The 21,479-nt window shown below is 41.6% G+C and overlaps 1 protein-coding gene across 3 annotated transcripts; it reads right to left on the bottom strand.

The window, feature by feature from the left end:
* Positions 1-905: 905 nt before the first annotated feature.
* Positions 906-20,358, bottom strand: LOC116069345 (histone PARylation factor 1). 3 transcript variants are annotated; one of them, XM_031339898.1, is made up of 9 exons: positions 20,218-20,344; positions 17,368-17,527; positions 15,464-15,653; positions 14,241-14,339; positions 10,849-10,999; positions 7,405-7,492; positions 5,738-5,910; positions 3,895-4,055; positions 906-3,425 (listed from the first exon to the last, which is right to left on the bottom strand). In XM_031339898.1, the coding sequence occupies exons 1-8, from the start codon at positions 20,263-20,265 to the stop codon at positions 3,924-3,926; spliced, it is 1,041 nt and encodes a 346-aa protein (XP_031195758.1). In that variant the 5' UTR covers positions 20,266-20,344; the 3' UTR covers positions 906-3,425; positions 3,895-3,923. The 3 variants fall into 3 exon arrangements, with proteins under 3 accessions (XP_031195758.1, XP_031195757.1, XP_031195759.1); XM_031339897.1 differs by lacking the exon at positions 906-3,425 and having other exon boundaries at positions 3,815-4,055; positions 20,218-20,353; XM_031339899.1 differs by lacking the exons at positions 906-3,425; positions 15,464-15,653 and having other exon boundaries at positions 3,815-4,055; positions 20,218-20,358.
* Between the last annotated feature and the right edge of the window lie 1,121 nt (positions 20,359-21,479).

Genomic DNA, 21,479 nt, shown 5'->3' with positions numbered 1-21,479 from the left:
TACATATTAAAGCATTCATTTTCTTTGTTACATTTCTCTATCTGATGTGTCTTACTGCTGACATACATGAAAAGTGCCGTGTTTTTAATGCGTTCAGAAGTTTGGGGTTTTTGTTTTTCTTTTGGGTATTACTATGTGTTCTGTTTTTCTCTTTTCATAAAGGTTTGGTTGATTTACAACCAAATAAGATAGTGGATACCATGAACTACATGTGCCTAGCTAATTGGCAAACTTATTGACCAATATACTAAGTGCAGCGCCTTATTTGAGTACCCTTTTTGAGAAGGTATGATGAAAATGGGCGAGTGTGTCAGCATCTATTAATAATCGTTTTTGGTTTTGGTTCATGACGAATGCTTAGTTTGTTAACCTGTGATGTTGCCTAGAGCTGTATTTATCTGTTTTTATTTATACTAGTGTAGTAAAAGCTGCATATCATTACAGTAAAAATGATTACTGTGATGAGTTAAGATCTATTAAAATCTCTACTTAAATGTGTGGTTTGGCTTTTAATTGCACCTGTACCCGCACCCCCCTCCCTTTGCACAGCCGCACTGTGCAGTCAGTGTAAGCCAGTGAGCCTGGCATGTGCTGCCTCCACATGGTGCCCACATGCTTCTGTCAGGTTACAGTTGTTGAGCCTTGTGAGCTAGGAGCTGGAAGAAGCAGAGATGCGTGATTGAGAATGCATGTACACTGCATTAGCAGCAGGCTAGGGCTCCCAGGTGTCAACGCAAAAATGTTTCTTTTTTTAGAAGAAAAATTACACTGTGCGCGAAGAGAATGATGTTACATGCTTAAAAACAATCACCCTAGAAATACATAAACAGACCTGCTTTAAGATAGGGTTCAGAGACACTTGAAGTTTCAGTTAAGAGGAAAACATCACAGGGCCAGGCTAAAACTTTTATCATGTATATTCCACTTACTGTTTATTGGAAGTTAACTGTAATGGAAATGTTATTATTCTAGAGATAGTGAAAGTGAAAAGGATTTGTGGTGTGCTCAAGAGAACTGTAGTTCTCTAGAATAGGTGCAAATTTAGGTTTTTAGGATGATGACAGAATGACATGGACTGGAAAAGGCTACAGGAAGAATCTAGATCAGTGCCACCTAATGGGTTTAGACATTAGGTCGTGTCTATTTTGTGTATATATAAGAGGGCATGTGCAAACCATCGAATGCATGTGGAGGTCAGAGGACAACCCTCAGTTCTCTCCTGTCAACATGTGGGATCCAGAGATCAAACTCAGGCTGTAAGGCCTGCTGGAAAGTTCTTGTCAGCCCAATACCAAGGGGGTTTTCTTTTTTGGTTTGGAAGTGTGTGTGTGTGTGTGTGTGTGTGTGTGTGTGTGTGTAGTTTAAGCTGAATGTGTGCAAGTGCCCAAGGAGGGCAGATGTCAGACCCTCTGGAGCTGGAGTTACAGGCAGTTGTGATACATCTAATGTGTATGTTTAGAACTGAACTTGACTCTTCTATTAAAAACAGTACATGCTTTTAGCTACTGTGCCATCTCTCCAGCCCCTTATTTTGTGTGTTTATGCACAAATGAGTGCAGGTATCTTTGAAACTCAAGTTTCCAGTGGTAGCTGTGAGCCACCAGATCTGGGTGGTGAAAACTAAACTCTAGGTCTCTGGAATAGGTGCAAATGCTCTTAACTGCTGAGCTAGCTTGCTCTCATTCTCTCTCTCTTCTCTTTCTCTCCTTCCCTCCCCTTCCATCACTCCTTTCCTCCCTCTTTCTCCATTATGTTTTAGTAGTGGGATTATAAGTAGGAACTAATACATATGTAATATTTAAGTTAAATAATAGCCTTAAGCTAAATGAGAGGTACGTTCCAGAAACAGGGTGAAATTATATGGATTAAAGTTAAGACAGAGAAGAGGCAGAAGAATCAATGGTGAAATGAGACAGCAAAAGAATTGTCAATGAGGTGGAAAGGGGTACTGTTGAAAAACAATGATATAAACCAAATAAAGGAGTTTCAAGGAGTCCTCAGCAGTCAGGTATTTACTGATAGGTGAAGCAAGACCTGAAAGTTGGGCCGTGTGAGCATACTGATGACCTGCCTGAGTGTTTTATGGAATGGTGGCAGTGATAGTGGAATGGGTCTATTAGGCAGAAGAGAGAGTTCAGGAAATAAGATGCAGGGCATAGCTTTTCCTGTTGGTCTGAGAGAATAGTTTTAGATCAGAATTTAAGGTGTGTAGGGAATTATATAGCTTCTAATTATGGAAATGAGGGGGAAATGAATGCTGTGTGTGGGCGGGTCCTTGTGTAGGATAAAGAGGATAAGATCTTGGAAACAGACAAATGTAAAAGGTGTGCCATTAAGTCTGTTTTGATTGCTGCCACTTTTTCTGTGACATTAACTGAGGATGAGGGAGATGAAAAAGAACTAGTTACCGTGGGCATCCAAAATAGCCACCTGAGGTTAAAATAACCTCAGTGTGACACAGCTGCTTTTCTTTTTTCTAGCTACTTGGTTCTGAGGAGAATTCAGGTAAAATGTAGTTTATTTGGTTCTGGGTACTAACATAAATGCAGCATAGTTGAGGGATGCATGATGATGGAAATTGAACCTAAAAGCTGGGTGAAGGAGATTAGTCAGGTTGGAAAAATGGGGTACTAGAGGAAGATGGAGTGTGGAGAGTAATATTTAAGTAGGACGATGCTTGGAACTGTGAAGTTTCAGTGTTGGTACTGACCAGCTCCAGTGTCAAACCCTAGTCTAAAAAACAGTCTGGGAACTGAGGTCTGTACACCGCATCCATGAAAGAATTCTGGTAGGATGGTTTAGAGACAATACCATTACAAGGTCAGTTTTGAGCTAATGTGAGTTTAGGTCATTATAGGGGCATGGTTCAAAACAAATACTTGTAAGGTTAACATAGAAATTCCATCATTGGGCCCAAAAAAGTAAGAAAATGGATTTAAGTTGGGGAACAATTCTGATTGGGTCATAGTGATTCATGAATGTGCTCAGGCATTTAAAATGTGTTCCAGTCAGATCCCTAGGTTAAATATGCATAGTATTCATTCAATTCAGCCTGCCTTCAGTAAAGGAAAATGGTGAGAAAGGCAGGCTCCAAATTCTCTAACAGGGAGCTTGCTCTTTAATGAAAGTGTTCTGTAACTGAAAGATCAGTTATCTCATTATCCTCATTACATCCAATTATAATTGCTGTGTAAATAATCCTGGAACGAAGCCTAGGGCCTCACATTAGACAAAGTGCTCTGAGGCTGAGCTAATTTTCAGCCCACAGATAATAGTCATGTTCTGTGTCCATGTCTTGGCTGATAAGGTAGCACAGCTTCTGGAAACACAGCTCCATGTGAGGCTTGTGGGTGGCATGGATGAAAAGCTGGCTCTTCCCTTTCATTAGATCTTGATAAATCTTGCTGGGATTCATATTGGTCCTCCTATGGAATATAAAAAGTCTTAAAACTATGTTTTTGAGACTGTTGCATCACTAAAGAGGGTTTCTTTTTGGTTGTTATTATTGTTTTCTATATGTATGTGTGAGGTTGTCAGATGCCAGAGTTAGACAGTTGAGAGCTGCCACGTGTGGAATGAATGGGTCAGTGTTGTTAACTGCTGAGCCATTTCTCCAATCCCAAGTGTTTTTATTTTTCATTAGCCTAGTATTTCTAGTTAATAGATGGTTATTTGATTTTGAATAAGCACTCTTTTTATAAGCAAGTTAATATTGAGGACAGTACTCAGAAAAGAACCTCAGAAACTAAAGAATTTCTAAAATGTTAAGCAGTGCCACTTACTAATTAGCATGGGAAAGAAACACCAGAAGAGCTGTATTATAAAGCTTTTAATAAAGTTTCCATTATTTATTTTTCCATTCCTTAAAAACAAAGCCCCGGCTGCTGGTCCCACCTGAAAGCACCGCACCAACGGCAGCGTGCTCATCCTGCGAGCTGGTCTATGTTCTCTTCACTTCTGCTTGCCAGATGATCCTCAATAATTTTTGCAAACAGATCCCTCTTCAATAGACTATATGCAAGAGGTAAAAGCTGACCAGCAACTTTGTGAAAATACTAAGGAAAGAACATAACATCAAGGTGAGAAAATGGCAAGTACAGCTGAAGAATACATGGAAACACGCTTGGGCAACAAAGCCCACCCAGTTAACAGTAAACATGGGACATGCCCCTGCTATTCTGTCCTAAAGACAACTATTCCTGAAGGGAATTCAGAAGCATTACAAATTTAAGTTTCCCATGGTCCATTAATTTTATCAACCCTTTTGTCCCAAACTGCCATTAAATGCTTTCTCCTTAATTATTTTTATTACTTAAGATTTTTTAATAGACTTTGTAATATGTATGACAAATATAAGGTTACAAATCAATATCATTTTTTTTAAAAAAAAAAAAAGTTTATTTATGTCTTTTACCTAAACGTGTACCACATATTTGACTTGTCAGAATAAATCAGAAGAGTGTCAAATCCCTAAAACTGATTACAGATACTTGTGAGTGGCTGTGAATGCTGCTGGTAATGGAGCTCAGGTCCCTCTGGAAGAACAGTGTGTGCTCTAAACCACTGAGCCATCTCTCCCACTCCTCTCCTTTATTCTCAGGCTCATACTCTACCATGTAAGCATTTCTTCCTTGCTAAGAGTTCAGTCTCAGGTTTACTGAATGATTTCACAACATTGATTTTACATACACCCTAGGAGGAAACTCAGTAACATTCTTTTGTGAGAAATAGCATTTATTTAAGCACTTGTGCAGTGTACCAAATCTTTTCATTTTTCATGTGATTCTCACACCATCAAATCTGTTTTTTGTTTTTATACCTACTTCTTCAATGACATTTACGGTTAGGTCCTTTGTGACCAACCACTATATCATTCTGCCCGTTTTAACACTTTGGATCCTTCTTACTGATAACTAGAAGCCAGGCAGAGAGGGACCATATGATGCTTCATTCAGTCAGGGTTCTTGACCAGTGGAATCAGTTTGTCAGGACCCGCTCCATAACTCAAAGTGGGGGACAAGGAAACACTAATCTGTGATCAAAACCCTCTAGATGCATACTGGTTTAGTCTTGGTCTCAGTATAGTCTATAAAGGAGTGGCATTCCCGTCACATGGGAATGTTAGTGACAGCAGGACCACTGAATACTGTCTCTGACCTATTCAGACGGTTTGCATTAATAATAGCTACAAGGTGGCTCCCGCGCACCCGCAGTTTGTAAATCCTGGACTTAAGACACTGGAATGGGGCTGCCGCTGTGAGCCTGGAGAAGGTGCTCTACCAGTGACTTACCAAAGGTACAATGAGGAACATGCATGCGCACATGAGAAGGTGATTTTACAGTAGGAAAGGGAATAACGACTGACTACTAGCTCCAATATTTTAATTAGAATACTTAAAATAGTATCTAAGACATTGTAGTAGATGATACCCACCCCAACAGAAACAAAAGAGCCATATCCATATCCACAAGCCTATCTAGACACCTGAAAGATGGCATACCCCTGGGGTATTGATACACGAGCTGAGTTGGTAATACGAATTTGAGGAAACAATTCTGCTTATTCACCTTTGCCAGAATATAAGATTTCAAATAGTTTTAGAACTTTTATGTTCAGATCACTCCCAAAGCTTTGGAAATACAAGCTGGATCCAAATCTTGCCAGCTGGAAGTTGAGAAGCTGAGTAAACATGAGTGCGTGTACCGGGTAATGCGGGAAGGAGGAGTCTTTACTCACGTGAGAGCCATAGCAGAAGAGGTCCATTCCTAATTCCAGCCCCATGCCATAATCACACTCATCATTAGCAAACTGCACAAAAGTCATCATCTCCTGAATGGGAGCAAATGCTTTCAGTCTCTCCTCATCACTTGCTGCGTCGACAACTGCCTTGCAGATTCTCTTAAGGTCAGCTGAAAAAAATCATGATGTAAAGATATCAACTACAAAATCACACACTCATCTTTAACGGTAGATTTTTAGTAAGGCCTTTCTGTATATCTTCAACTAACTCAACTGATGCCATCTTATTAATCTGCCAGGGAAATGTCTGTCATGGTACTTTCTGTTCTGACCAAGCAGAAGCCTGGACACCAGGAGCCACAGCCCCCAGGCTTCTCCACAGAGACTGATTAACTCTGCCTTCTGGGAACAGACAAGACAGAGCAGTGAGAGAAATACAGAATTCACATTTAAAATGCCCACATTAAAAACAAGAGGGCTGGTGATAGGGCTCCATGGATTAGAGGCACTGGTACACAGGCCTGGCCACCTAAGTTCATTACCAGATCTCATGAGGCAGCATGAGAACCAATCGCCAAGAGTAATCCTGTGACCTCCATGTGCACCTCAGGGCATGTGGTGATTTCTTGCTCCCACTCTCCCCTCCCTGTCCCACATCTCCCCTATTCTGCCCCCCCCCATTAAAAATAGATGAAAGTAATTTAACCTAATATTCCTAATATAGCACTATTATTTCAACATAATCAATATAAAAATGTTATAAAAATGTTTAATGCTGGTTTAACTTATAAATTTAAGCAAAGTTTTGTTTTACTTTTAAACAAAATTTTCAACAAATTTAAATAATGCCATTTGTCAGTGGCATTAGCCACATGTGAAGTGTTCAGGAACCATTTATTAGACACCTTAGCCAGCGTCAGTTACCCTATAAATTCCTAGAGGACCAAAGCTGTAGCAAACTGGATGAAATGTAAATTGTCCCACAATATATCCCAACTTACTGGCTGGATACACCACAAAAAATTAAAGACTGGTAATTCCTAACCCTCATCTGTCCTGAGGAGCAGGCAGCCATATGGATGAAGCAGGAGTACTTGCTTCTTCCTTGAGGAGAGACTAATTTGGATTCTCTTTAAATTTTATGCTCACAGAAACAAAAATATAAAGGATGCCAATGGGAGGCGGGGTTCACAGTAAGGATACAGAGACCATATGACTCTCTTAACAGATTATTAACTAAACTTTGTGTAACTACCTTTTAAGTAGGTCTGTATGCCTGCATGAAGTATTAGGAGTATGAAAACTAAAATCTTACCAAAATTAGTGCTTTGTGACTGCAACCAAATGCAGTCATTAATAGGTCAAAGGTGCTAAAACAGGTTAGAAAGAAAGAACCTATGCAGCGGGCTAAAGTCCCTTATATGCTTCAAAGCATTCACCTTGCCTGGAGCATTATGTGCTGTCACACTGAGTACTCTATATCCTTTCACATCCCAGTTCCCAAGAAATAAACACCATTGCCTGTTTTGCAGAAAATGCTTAGTGACACTAAATAGCCTGCACAAGATCAAGCTAGGGAAGCCTGAGTTTGCTCTTAACACAAGAGAAAGCTTTCCCCATGTTTACATACACACATGCACATATTTACACATGGAACACATTACCATCTGTTTCAGGGAGCTCTCGGTAACCAACATCGTTTTTATCTACTGGAACAACCAAGCCTGCACCATGAAAAGTCTTTGTCACAACCTACATTTAAGAAAAAAACAAAACAAAACAAAACAAATGACCAAAAAAAAAAAAAAAGACCATGCAAAGAGACCCCAAAGAACAAAAGACCTGCCTCCCCACCTCAACACACATAAACCCTGGATGTTGTCAAAACAGAGCATCCAGGGACATTATCTCAGAAAATCTGCATCCTGGGGAGAATACATTGTTTTAAAACCAGAAGTCAAGTATTTGATGTAATTATAAAATAAATGGATTAAATGTACCATGCTAGTCATTTACAAGTCTGTCTTGACAAGTCAGAAAACAACTAGAACTGTTACAGGAGGCAAATCAGAACAGCAGTTCTCGCTAGATAGAAAGCATGGACATGTCAGGTTTGAAAGGAAGAGAGAATAGGGTAGAATCTGTAGAAAAACATCAGGATTCATCAGTTCTGCCAAATTCAGACTCCTCTTTTTGAACTGGGAAATTCAGACTTAATAAACTCCCACAGAGCAGGATAGTTCTAAATAGTGCTTTTATAGATGAATCACATGGCCAGTTTACTTTAATCATTTATCTTCAAAGATGAAAACAGGCCCAGCTTTAGGAGTGCACAGTCATAACCCTTTTGAGTAACATTCTTTTAGCATTATCTTTAGATCCTTTTTTTTGTTTTGTTTTGTTTTGTTTGTTTTTTTTTGAGGCAGGGTTTCTCTGTGTAGCCTTGGCTGTCCTGGAACTCACTCTGTAGACCAGGCTGGCCTCGAACTCAGAAATCCACCTGCCCTGTCTCCCAAGTGCTGGGATTAAAGGCGTGCGCCACTACCGCCTGGCTACTTTACTTCTACTTTTAATTTAATTTTATTTTTTAACTATCTCAGGCTGGCTTTAATTTTTTTTTCAACTTGTTCATTTTATGTAGATGGGCGTTTTGCTTGCATGTGTGTCTGTACAGCACTTGCATGTCTGGTGCCTGGGGAGGCCAGAAAGGGCAAAAGATCTGCTGGGCCTAGTTACAGATGGTGGTGAGCCCCACGGGGATCCTGGGAATCACACCTCGGTCCTCGGGAAGAGCAACCAGTGTTCTGAACGTCTCTCCATCCCCCTGCCTGGAATTCTTGATTCTCCTGCCTCAGTACTGGGTTACAAATATGCACCGACATACTGGATCTTGGTATTTTCTAGTAAAATATCTTTAGTATTCCACTTATGTACTGTACTGAAAGTTTCCAAGACAGAAGAAAAATACAATCCAAAAGTGACCTCTGCTTTTAAAGTCTTCACCTAGTCAGGTATGCTAAGGTCACTTCCCCACTCTCCCATTAGCCCTCCCTCCACTTCTTTCATCAGCCTTTGCTAAGCTACCCCAGAGGGCAGAATGTTCAGATAAGCTACCTCAGAGGGCAGAATGTTCAGAAGGAATTTACAGACACTGAAAAAAGACAGTTTATAACCTTATGTCTTAATATTTACACAGGATTATCTTATGGTTGGCTTTCAGTCTTAAATGCGAAAACAAAGCTAAAATACCTGAAGAACTGGGGAAGTTCTTCCAACTGGTATAGATTTCCTGTAGGGCAAATGCCAGGATGCACAGACTTTGCCACCTACTCGAACACTGCTGCGCTCCACACTGCCGTGAGGCACTCTATGTACTGAAATGCAGACTGTATGCTCACATGCTAGGACACAGCCACTGACATACTACTGGAACTGAGGTTTTCAGAAATAGGAAAGCATGAACTAAATGGAAATGTCATAGTAGCATTAAGAATTACACATAAAAAGGATCTGAAAGGGCTGGACAGATGGCTCAGTGGTTAAGTACACTGACTGCTCTTCCAGAGGTCTTGAGTTCAATTCTCAGCAACCACATGGCGGCTCACAACCATCTGTAAATGGGATCTGATGCCCTCTCCTGGTGTGTCTGAAGATAGCTATAGTATACTCACATACATAAAATAAATAAATCTTTAAAAAAAAAAGGATCTGAAAACAACTGTCAACAGGGAAGGAGAAAAGTCAAAATTTTAAATGGTTTACCTTGTATCTATGTTACTATATTTAATGAAAAACAACTTGGTAGGAGTCAGAAAAAGCACAACATGAAACTGAAGTTTCAGTCATATTCACACATGAGGAAAAGCAGGAAGGTCTCTGAACTAAATTATAGCTCTTAACAGAAGAGAACAAGGGTCTTTTCAAAGAACTTGCTGACCATTCCATCCACAGAAGCTCAATCTAGTCAGGACTTCTTCAGAATACATAATAGCAAGGTGAGACGCATGTCTCTTTCTTCCAGTAAGAATGTTCCTTGAGAACCAGTAAGGTAAAAGAAGAACACGAAATGTTAAATGTCACTGTAATTAACTCACATTTAGAAACTATCGCCGGGTGGTGGTGTCGCTCGCCTTTAATCCCAGCACTTGGGAGGCAGAGGCAGGTGGATTTCTGAGTTCAAGGCCAGCCTGGTCTACAGAGTGAGTTCCAAGACAGCCAGGGCTACACAGAGAAACCCTGTCTCAAAAAACCAAAAAAAAAAAAAAAAAAAAAAAACTATCTCTGGACTGTAGGACTAAAGACAGTTACTAAAACAGCAACTCAGTGGCCGTGGTTCGTGCCTGCTACTGAATCAAGATTAGAGAACAAAGCAGGTCTTCAGTAACTGTGTATTAAGAACTTTGCACAGTACCTGTTAACTCAGAAATAACAAGGACTACATAAAACTTAGCATGTTCAGACCAACCAGCTTCAGAACACAACAGAGAGAAGAAACAGGAGGAGAACGCCAGCCCTCACTTGCCCAGTAGTTAGAGGAATGCCCACAAAAAGGAGTTCTTTCACGTATCTGTAGACTTACTCTGACATTTGGAGCTGAAAAATCAAAAGAACCCCTAACCTGAGAATTACTTGCTCCTTAACAAAATACTTGGTCACATTGCAAGCTCTTGACAGGGTCAAGGAGGATGCAAGAGAAAATTAGCAAATCTTAATCCATACTGTTTGTAGAAAGAGAACCTCCTCTGAGGTCTTAGTTAAGTCTCTGAGAAGTACAGAACTACACCACTACAACCTTGCACTAAAATGAGACCTCAGCCATCAGAAAATGAAGTTCAATATTAAGCGCAAAGCTGCTTTTCTCTACCTTTACACAATGGCCAATACAAGATTAAAAGACTAGACTGCAACCACAGGAACGGCTTCAGTTACAGGACTCAGGCGGCATGCCAACATGCACATGCACAAGCCACCTGACCCCTGCTGGGGACATCTCAGAGTCCCTGGGGGATGGCATACAGCTGTCCTGACAGGACTAGAGAAAAGTACATGGTGTGAGTGGGGAGGAGCCGGGCAGAGCACAACAGTCAGATGAACATGTGCACCCCTACCTTCTTATCTCTCTGTCTCATCTTCACGGTTCTCTGTTCCAGTGAGTATCCTAGTTTTCTGGCTGCTTCTGTGAGTTTTTCATCTATGTTTTTCAAAATGCTAGTTTTCTTTCTATCTGTTACTTCTTTGAGTTTTTTCATTAAAAATAATCTGGAAAAGAAGCAAAAGCTATTGTTACACTGCTGGCCTCTGTTTATATATAGAAGTCAAGGAGCTAAGACAAAAATGTCAAGTTCCATGCAATCCTCTCCAGGTCCTCACAGGTAAGAGCAAACAAGGAATAACTGAACTAATATGAAGTTGCTAGCTCAGACAGTGCAAGCACACTTGGATTGTGTATCTTCACTGCAAACATGAGAGGCAAAACATTAAAAAGTGGAGGCTGAGTTTAAGTCATACTGCTGGAAATTGAGAAACGGCATCCTGCCTGGAGAGGGCTGGCTCAAGAGGGAAACAAAAGTGTGCTGTCCACAAAAAGGATTTTGATTTTTATAACCCTCACCCTTGTAGCAGACCCCTGGAATAAACTATTTGCAACCTATACTAGGGACTTCAGTAGTCATTCAGACCATATAACTCTTCACACCTTTACATATCAGGAAACTGAGGCACAAAGGGTAGTAACCATGGACTACATGTCATGGAGACCCAAACCACAAAAATCAGCATGTCCTCATTGCTTAACTTAATCACCATAGACTATGTACATCAAGAGATCTATTAACCACTAGATCTGGCCCTGTCAAAAATGTGAATGAACCCTTTCCTCTAGCTCTTTCAAGGAGGCTAGGAGGCCTTCAAGTACCCTGGGTGTCTCTCTTAGACACACTCACACATACCCTGTCCTTCACAGAATACACTTCCCCCCATTATTGCAAATAAGGTATGTGCAACCACCAAGACCTTTTATCCACCAAGCTGTTGTTGTGATCATCTCAATACCATTCAAAGCTACTAAACACGCTGCTAGATGATGTTTAAAGATGTGCAACATGCAAACTGAAGCAATGATCGCAGCCACTTTGCTAGACCCCCTGGAATGCCTGCATGTCTGAATAAAGCTTTACCCATGCATTTTTTACAGCCTTCTGTAATGATTATTTAGAACATACTGGCTCACAAAGTTATGTAAATCTCATGTTGAAACTTCTCATTACACCAAGTTCATCCCATTATGCAACATGAAAAACATTCATGACTACTATTAGGAAGTTCTAGAGAAAAGCTGTGAAGCTCGTCATGGTGGTTACTAGCACTTCCTAGCTTATTTTTGCCAAACCTTTAATTTTAGCAATGACACCAAATACAATTGGCAATTCCTTTGGTTTGAGAAAATGTCTGCTCACAAAAACTTGTGCCCAAATAAATTCTGTCAATCACTACCCCACAGCAAAAGTCCGTGAAAGTTCAACTCAAAACACTTCAATGTGTAGAACTGCCTCCTACCTATTTCCCATTTCATCACGTGGGACGTACTAGGCTGCAGAGAGATCTAATGCGCTTGGAGGCATGCACTGCTGATGTCTTTAAACCTGCATATACAGAACAATGAACAATGCAATTCTGCTAACTTATTATGCTGAGTCTTACAAAGGTGCCAATAGTACCACCAACAGCAACCACTACCTTTGTGCCACTGGTGCACAATCAATCAAAAACCCAGAACCCATTGTATTACTATAATGTATCTAAGGTGGTATGGACTACCACCAGTCCATCAGTTCAAAACTACTGTTGCAGTTAGTTTTAGGGAAGGAAAGCTGAAAGAAAGACAAAACCTCTCCTGTTGTATAAAGACTAAAAATTTTGAATATTGATTATTTTCCACATGCATTGGACAGGAAAAATCAGAACCATCCCATTCTGTTATTTGCCCTCTTCACAACAATCACAATCATGGCATTTATAGTGCTTTTATAATATAATTTATATAAAATATAACTTATACTGCAAATGTTTTATATTTATTTACTTTATCTTCCTTATTGCTAGATGTGTTGTTTCTAGAATTTGTTTTTATAAATAATTTGTAATAATAATGTCCTGAGTTTGGTCCCCAGCACTAGAAATTTAAAAAGATATTTTTCTATCTAAGGTGTTTTAACACCTTACAGCACATCTACTAGGGAACAGCATGATGTAAAAGACACTGCCCCTGTCGTTGTGGGGCTCACATTAGCACAAGAGACAGACAATATGCCAGTAAACAACAGTTTCTAGTATAGACAATGCCAGTTTAAGCTGAATGATAAATCTTAAAGGGTTTAGAAGAAATGTTACTAAGGCTAAGGCTACAACTTGAGTAGTAGGCACTGCCTAGGATGTCCATGACCCTGCTTCAGTCCCCAGTACTCAAAACCAAGACAATAAAAACCAACAACTCCAGGGAGAAAGAAAACTTGTACCAATTACAATTCCCAAGCAAATTTCACATAAGACTCAAGTCTTCTAAGAGAAAGAACAGATGTTGCTGTCATCCAGGTACATCAGTGTATATACATCATAGAACAGTGATCACCTTGGATTGACTTGGTTTGAATTCTTTAATAATGAATTATATTATTAAGTCAGGGGGACATAAAGCCCTTTAGAGTCATACAAAACATGGTCTATCTATTTTAAGTGATAAAGATTAACCTATTGAATTACAACGTAAACTGCATACCTACTAACGAATGACTTCAAATCATATCTGTGGCCAATACCAACTGGTTCATTGAGCTGGATTCTGATCCCTTTCTACGTGAAGAACTGGTGCACTTCTCATGCTATCTTTAGCTGATTCCTTATGAGACCTGGCTGATCCCAAGCAGAAACAGCTCAAGTCTGAAGGAAGGGGTGGGAAGTGGCAGCCATGCTTCTGTATTCCTACTTCATGTGAGCTGGAGGGGCAGAGGGCAGGGCCGCTGCTGTTCTGGTGTAACTACAGATCAATGCTATCACCTAGAACAGTTCACTTCCCAGCCTCTGGATAACTGCAGAGGCAATCACAGCTGATGAGAAGTAGCCATGCAACTGTTATCCCTGGAGGGCCAACTTGTCCCAGCAACTCTTCCAAGGATTCTGTAAATTCCTTACTCCTGAAAACTTTCCAGTTTGAACTACATTGCTGTTGGTTCTTATAATGAACTTCTCTTAATGGCACCATTTAAAAGTGATGTTTAGTGGAGAAAAAAAAAACCTTATTTTTCCATGGGGCATCTGAAATTAAGATCAAGCACTGCTTATACTTGGTTCTGACATGCTAAGAACATGCTCCGCTTCAGGTTCAGAGCTCAGCCTGGGATCCAGCTATGTGCTCATTAAATAAGCAGTTCCAGAAGCTTTTGATGACAAGCAGCGAAACTGCATAGGGACAAGTCAAGAGAACCGAAATGAAGCAGTTCCTTACTTGATGGCAGCAAACACATTATCCCCATTCTGAATGATTATACAATTTTTCTTTGCTTCATTTGTACCCACGTATACAGGAAGTTCATCAGGAGAATCCCTGTTTGAACAAAAGATAATAAAAGTTTAGTGATCCATAATTTATAATGCTAACAAGCAGAAAATCAGGTCTACAGACAAGTTTGTTACCTGTAAAAAAGAATAAACTTGCTAGGTTTAATCTCCAACTATCTTTTGACTATCTACAACAAATCTTACATCAGTACCTACAGCTAAGGTTTTTAGTACCTAATTAATTTTTACTCAAATAATGAGAGATAAGGAAAGAAAATCTGTCAACAGAATATTACAAACAACTGCCAATCACCTTCATTTTAGAGTATATTAAGAAAAAATGCAAGAGAGAAAAGTGGAGTAAAAGTGAATGGACACAGGACAGATATAAAACACGGAAGCATCTTTCTCATGTCTCTATCCCACCCTTTTACTGTAAAGTGAAGAGACCAGGAGAGAGGTCAAGGTTCTTGGCTAAGGTCCTAGCAGTTCATCAGTGCCAAAGCCAAGAACGAAGCTGTCTGAGCCCACCACGGCCCCAGAGTTCTGTGCAGTGCTTCTTCCTGGTCACACCTCATCCCTTCTTCTGTTAATTCGCATCAGCTTGAGGACCCAGCACTTCTAGGAGTGGACAGGGTATTTCTCACATTACCCTATCTGCTGACATTCTACAGCATCTGTGGGTGTCCACTTAGTTCTCACAATATTCCTATCAAGTATGTGCTATTATTATTCCCATTAGTTCAAGAGAGGAAACTGAGTCACAGAATGTCACCACTGACTGGCATACTGCCATCAAGATAAGAAATGGCAGGACCAATCTGTGAGTCCTCCAGCCCCTGGAAGTGCATGGTGTAAGTCAAACTGCTGGTCTACACTATCTTACTTGGCTGCAAAGCTCTTCTGAAACCAAAACAAAACAAAGAACAAAACAAAACAAAAAAACCCAAAAACTTTATATTCAAAGAGAAAAAGAAGTCAGGGAACTTTGGTGTAAAGAGTCCAAGCTATGCAGGCTAAAGAGATGAAAGGTAGCCAGAATAATAGAACGAAAATGGAGCCACTAGGAAGAGGAAGAGGAGTCTTTCACCGTGGGGGATGCTGGTGAAGGTCTATGAAGACTCACTGATAGCAGAGCAGCTGTATTTTAGAGAAGAGAAGGTCCTTTACCTGAAATACCCCATGTGGTACTGAGTTTTATTATCTCCAATAATAATGGTCTGGAACTCAGGAGGATCATAGTAAAACCTCCAGTGAAGATTACAGTTCAAGCCTGTGGGTTTTTTCTTCATTTTATGTTTCCCAGCAAGGATATCATAAGGACCCACTAACCGAAGACCCAGGCTTGTGGCAAGTGCATCTATAAGGAAAATAAGTTTATCAGGCAACGCTTTCTAGAGGCAAATAGAAAATAATGCCTTTCAGCACTATGGTTCTTTTCCTTTTTTTCTTTCTCCACCCTTCTCCCCCTTTTGGAGACAGGGTCTCACTATTAGCCCTGGCTAGACTAGAACTTTCTATAGACTAGGCTAGCCTGGAAAGCACAGATCCATGTGATCTGTGCTGGGACTGCAGGTGTGAGCCGTCCTACTCAGCTCAAAAGGCTTCTTTCCCTTCCTTTCCCTTTTCTGAGACAGGGTTTAATCTATACAACTCTGACTCTTATAGAACTCACCATGTACATCAGGCTGGCCTCAGACTCAGAAATCCACCTGTCTCTGTCTACCGGTTCTACATTATTCTTAAGCAGTTGTTTTAAAGAACACTTTAAAAGTCCGTAAAAATGTTTTTACTCAATGGAAAAGAAATCAGTTGAACAAATATGTAGCACTAAATTTAGGATTTCCCCTTAAATTTACTACTTAGTGGCATTAGCTTACCATTTAAAGCATTTCTGCCTTTCCGTAGCCCCGGCCAAGCTGCTCTGCACTCTTTCAGGCCTAAGAGCCACACACTTACCTTGCCTCACCACTATCTGCTATAAACATACAGATTAAGGAGACAACATAGATTAAGGATAGAAAAACGAAACCAAAGCATTTCCTTTCCTTCTCGTCAGATGTCACTCCAGGTTCTTTAGACTTCCAACTTCAGAGTGTCTGCAGCTTTCCTAGGAGGGCTACTTTAGCCAATTCGCTCTTTCTGTCTCTGACAATCTCTCTCTCTCTTCAGTAAATATCCCTGATGCAAATTCTTTTTTTACTGAGTCCATAAAACATGTCTATAGAAGTAAAATGACAATATATGCACCTGCTCATTTTCCTTCATTCTTTATTCCATAATTGAAGGAATGCCCTGAAACTGCTTGCCTTGGCCAATAGATGATAGTAGTGTTGTATATTTGTATATGATCTTAAACCAAAGCAGCTCAGTATGGGGAGCACGGTCACCAGCTAATGCCATGAGTGTGACTATGGGTACACGACCTTGAAGGGTTCATCCTATCCCAGGACTCTTGCTCCCTCTGGCTCTTTGTTTCCTATCTGACACGAGGTAGGTACTTCCTGACACATCCTTGTGACATAAGGTATCACTGACCTAAAACAATAGAGCCAACTAACCATAGTCAGAAACCTCTAAACCGACCCTGTCCTCCTGCTGGGTAAAACCATGACTTAACTGACCCTGTCCTCCTGCTGGGTAAAACCATGACTTAACTGACCCTGTCCTCCTGCTGGGTAAAACCATGACTTAACTGACCCTGTCCTCCTGCTGGGTAAAACCATGACTTAACTGACCCTGTCCTCCTGCTGGGTAAAACCATGACTTAACCCACCCTGTCTTCCTGCTCGACTGTTTTTCACATCCCAGCCATGAAACTGACCAACAGAAATATTAACTTGTTCTCTGACTATACACCTCACTCCCTAGAAAGAACTGTGGAATGTTCTTTTGCCTTCTCTTTATTTAGATGGGCTCACTGCATATCCTAGGCTGGCCTGAAACTTGTGATAATAGGCATGTGTCACCATGTGCGGCTGAAAACACTTTCTCTAGGAGCTGTTTCTGTCCTTCCTCCACTTTCCTGTCATCTCTTCCAGTCATAGGAGCAGAAAGATGCTAGGCAGACTCACCAGCTGGCTTTTCAGGATCAAGTTCTTCACAGAACTTCCAGAAATGATAGAAATCTTCAGGCAGTGAAAGTTTATAAAGATTTTCGACTTCTTTGCGAAGGTCACTGGAGACCTCGGCTTCAGAAAACTTACTCTTCTTCACCTCAATGGTCTTTTCACCCTGCAATTGGCACAGGAAACTTTAGTTCTCCCAGCGAATCTTCAACAACCATCCTTGCTTACTAACCAATATTGCTTACTGGTCAGTTTCCAGGCACCATACACATGCTGGGTTAAAGGATGCTATTAGGAAGCTGGCTCATTCCCACTACGGCAGCATGCTTAGTTTGGGTTATCTGCCTTGCTTTCTAAGTACAATCTTTTTCTTTCTGGGAACTTTCCTAGATCCCTTAGAGTGGATAGATTATTTCCATTCCACTTCAATGGAATCCTGTCAATCCAGACTTGTGGTTCTGACTCCAGGGAAAATGGCACATTGTAACCCCAGTGGGACTAGTGGCGCCTAGTGTGCAGAGGCTAAGGAATAATGTTCAACACTGTTCAGTGAATGCACAGGAGAGCTCCCCTCTACAAGTCAGTTACGCAAGAGTTGACATTTCTCACCCAGGTGCTGATAATTACATTTTCTCAGAGGTCCAACGATACGTATTGATAACTTTCTTTCAAAGCCTGCCTACTATATGTACAAATCAGACATTGTGTAAGAATTGTCCTTGATGGCATCATCCTTAGGGGGTTGAAATGCCAGCCAACAGGAAAATAGATAGTTACAGGGCTTTCAAACACTGGGGTACACTAAGGAAATGAAAGAAAAAGAAGTACAATTAGACAACATGGGCTCAACCTTAGTTATCATATTCAATTAAGAAAACTCCCAAGAATTAGATGTGTGGTGGTTTTAAACAGAACGGTACTTATAAGCTATTAAATTGGAGTACTTGGTCACCAGAGTGGCACTATTCGAAATGAATAGGAATTGTGGCCTTGGTGTAGAAGTGGCCACTAGGGATAGGCTTTGAGGTTTCAAACAGCCCATTCCAAGCCCAGAGTCTCTCCCTTCCTGCTGCCTTCCAGTCTGGTTAAAGAACTCTGAGCTCCTCCTGCACCATGCCTGCCTACCTGCCTACCTGCCTGCATGCTACCATGCTTCCAGCCATGATGATAATAGACTGAATCTCTGAAACGGAATCAAGCCCCAGCTAAACACTTTTTTTTTAAAAAATGGTCATGGTGTCTCTTCACAGCACCAGAACACTGACTAAGACAAGATGTACCATAAAAGCTTTTTAAGGAAACAACAAACTCTAAAAGGCGGCAAGGGAACCTCCAAATTCAGGGTGATAGCTACAGTGACTAGACACAACAGGAAAAGCTTAGACAAGAAGGAAAAGGCACCTCCATGGGTAGCCGCAGAACTGTAGTAGTGTTTTCACATACAATATGATTGGTCACACTGTCCCCTTCCTTAACTCCACATGACTTCAGGGACTGAATTCAAGCCATCAGTACTATTACTCTCTAAGTCATCAAGTTGGACTCTGTTTAAGACAAGGTCTATTGTAGCCCAGGCTAGCCTTGAACTTGCAATGTTGCTGGGGAGGACACTGAACTTTTGGTCTTATTGCTTCTGCCTGACAAGTGCTGGGCGTACAAGTGTGCGCCAACACTCTGGTTTTTGGCTTGACTCCTTACATGGTTTCCAGCTGCCACCTAGGGCAAGCTACTTAACCTGTGCTCTGTACTCTCATCTACACTAAAAAGACACATTGTAGTCCCTGTTAGCATCGTTTGGTTTTGTGTTAAATACAGAATAGCTTTATTTCAACAGTCTTAGCAGATAATTGCTGCTGGCTATTTTTGGCAGCTGTAAACATTCCACTTGATCATCTCTAACTTATTTCTAGTTAAGCCAATTATTCTGCCAAAGCAGCTCCACAGTACGTTCAAAGAGATTTCTGGATTCTTTAACTCCAGGTGCTTCAGAATCCTCAAATCCCTACTAATTAGATTTTGAGACTGCTGTTCGCTTCAGACCACATTTTTAACTTGGTGTTTGTGAGAAAATACGACGCAACGTGAAAAATTCCTATATCCATCATCTACTGACCGTTAAGCCTTAGCAATCACTTCACCCTACCCAGTTTAAAACATAGCTGGAGTAACTTTTGTTAAGCGTTCGTTTCCCTGTTTAACTCCTCCCACTAGCTACTGTATGCTTAGGGAACCCATGAAATCATGTAAGAGTCCGGACTGGCCAGTCTATCACTCATCTGCGTACCCGTACCCGTATCTCTTACACTTCCACGTCAGGGGACTCTATGTTTCTTCTCTGCTATCAAGAACGATTTTCAAAACCTAAGTGGCCGGGAGTTGGTGGTGCGCGTCCTGGGGCAGAGGCAGGAGGATCTCTGTGATTTGGAGGCTACATATTAAGTTCTGATCTACATATCAAGTTCCAGGACACCCCCGGCTACAACATAGAGAGACAGTCTCAAACAAAAGTCGTCTTTAACAACTCCACGGCTTGTTAAATCCAGCACTTTCTTTTACACACCTGCGTTAACCCCAAGCAAAACAAAAACGGAAGGTGAAATGTTCGTTCGCGTGTGCCTCGCCGCCCTGGCAGCTCCTCCAGTTTCCATCAGCTGGTTAGTAAGTGAATGAATGAATGAGTGAATGAATGAATGAATGGTCCGTCCTTCGGCTGCAGAGCTTCGTGGGATCTGCTCCCAGAGCAGCCGGCTGGCGCTGAGAAGGAACGACTTCCCCGGCCCGTTCACCCGCAGGGAGGCCCTCGGCTCCGCCACCGCCCATAGCGTCCCCACACCCAGAGCATCCCGCCTCGCCTACCTGCGGCCCCGCCCCGGCCGGCCGGCGTTTGCTGCCACTGCCGACCATCCCGCAGCCGCAGCGCGCCGAGGCCCGCGTTCCCGCCGCTTCCGAGCGCCGGCTTACTGCTTCCGGGTTCAAAAGCCGCCAATCCGAGCTGCCGCTCAGTCACTCAGCCGCGCCAATTTAGAGACTAGGCTCCGCCCCCGGAGGGAAGAAGGACGCAAGGCTCCGCCTCCAGGCCTGGGGTGGTCCCGCCTCCTGAGCGCAAGCACCGCCCCCTGAGCTTCAGCCAGGGCCCCGCCTAGCGCCAATGCTGGATGAGCTAGAAAACTGAGACCGTTTGGGTACCTTAAGGAGCTACAAGCTCCGTCCTCATATGCATACTGTTGTCAAGAGAGATAACCTTTAGATGCTGCCTCGCTTCAGCCTTTTCGTTTTCTTCATTTCTTTTTGTTTGTTTGTTTGTTTGTTTTGTTTTGTTTTTCAAGACAGGGTTTCTCTGTGTAGCCCTGGCTGTCCTGGAACTCACTCTGTAGACTAGGCTGGCCTTGAACTCAGAAATCCGCCTGCCCTCTTGCCTCCCAAGTGCTGGGATTAAAGGCGTGCACCACCACTGCCTGGCCGTTTTCATCATTTCTATTTACTTAAAGAATTGATTTTTTTTTTTTTTTGCCCTCCATTCCTTTCCCTTTCTATTGCACTATTATTGTCTAATACTAAGTAAACCAATCTTTTCTCTTTTCTTTCCCTCCCTCCATTTCCTTCCTTTTATCTTCACATCCCCCCCATGTTCTCATTTCTCTCTTCCTCGTTCCTAATACAATTTTTTTGTCTTTGTTTTTGTTTTTGTTTTTTACAAATCTTAGTTATGCGTGGTATAAACCCTGAACCACCAGCAGCTGTAGCGCCAGGAAGCTAGTTTAAAGGGCACACTGTCAGACTCTACCCAGAGTTTAAAAATCAGAATCTGACTCTCAGGAATAATACTGTTTGGAAGACACACTCCTCCACCTTCCCAGCAATGTCCAGCTTCCCACTCTCTTCCTTAGTCATAATTTGTATACTCGAGTTTTGGGGAGCATGACGTTGGTTTTAAATTTATTTTAGTTTTAGTTATGTGTGCCTATAGATTTGTGCGTGTGTGTGTGTGTGTGTGTGTGTGTGTGTGTGTGTGAGAGAGAGAGAGAGAGAGAGAGAGAGAGAGAGAGAGAGAGAGAGAGAGAGAGACGCAGAAACCAAAAAAGGCATCAGATTCTCTGGAGATAGAGTTATAAGTGGTC

The sequence above is a fragment of the Mastomys coucha genome, unplaced genomic scaffold (assembly GCF_008632895.1).
Source record: "Mastomys coucha isolate ucsf_1 unplaced genomic scaffold, UCSF_Mcou_1 pScaffold22, whole genome shotgun sequence".
Lineage (NCBI taxonomy): Eukaryota > Metazoa > Chordata > Mammalia > Rodentia > Muridae > Mastomys > Mastomys coucha.
This window is presented reverse-complemented; position numbering and strand designations above follow the sequence as displayed.

What these genes read in the sequence shown, in the direction of transcription:
- LOC116069345 (XM_031339897.1), bottom strand. Translation starts at nt 20,265, where the DNA reads ATGGTCGGCAGTGGCAGCAAACGCCGGCCGGCCGGGGCGGGGCCGCAG. An exon ending in TGATCCTGAAAAGCCAGCTG is followed by an intron (nt 15,654 to 17,367) that starts GTGAGTCTGCCT and finishes TTTTCCTTATAG; the next exon opens with ATGCACTTGCCACAAGCCTG. An exon ending in TACCACATGGGGTATTTCAG is followed by an intron (nt 14,340 to 15,463) that starts GTAAAGGACCTT and finishes TTGTTCAAACAG; the next exon opens with GGATTCTCCTGATGAACTTC.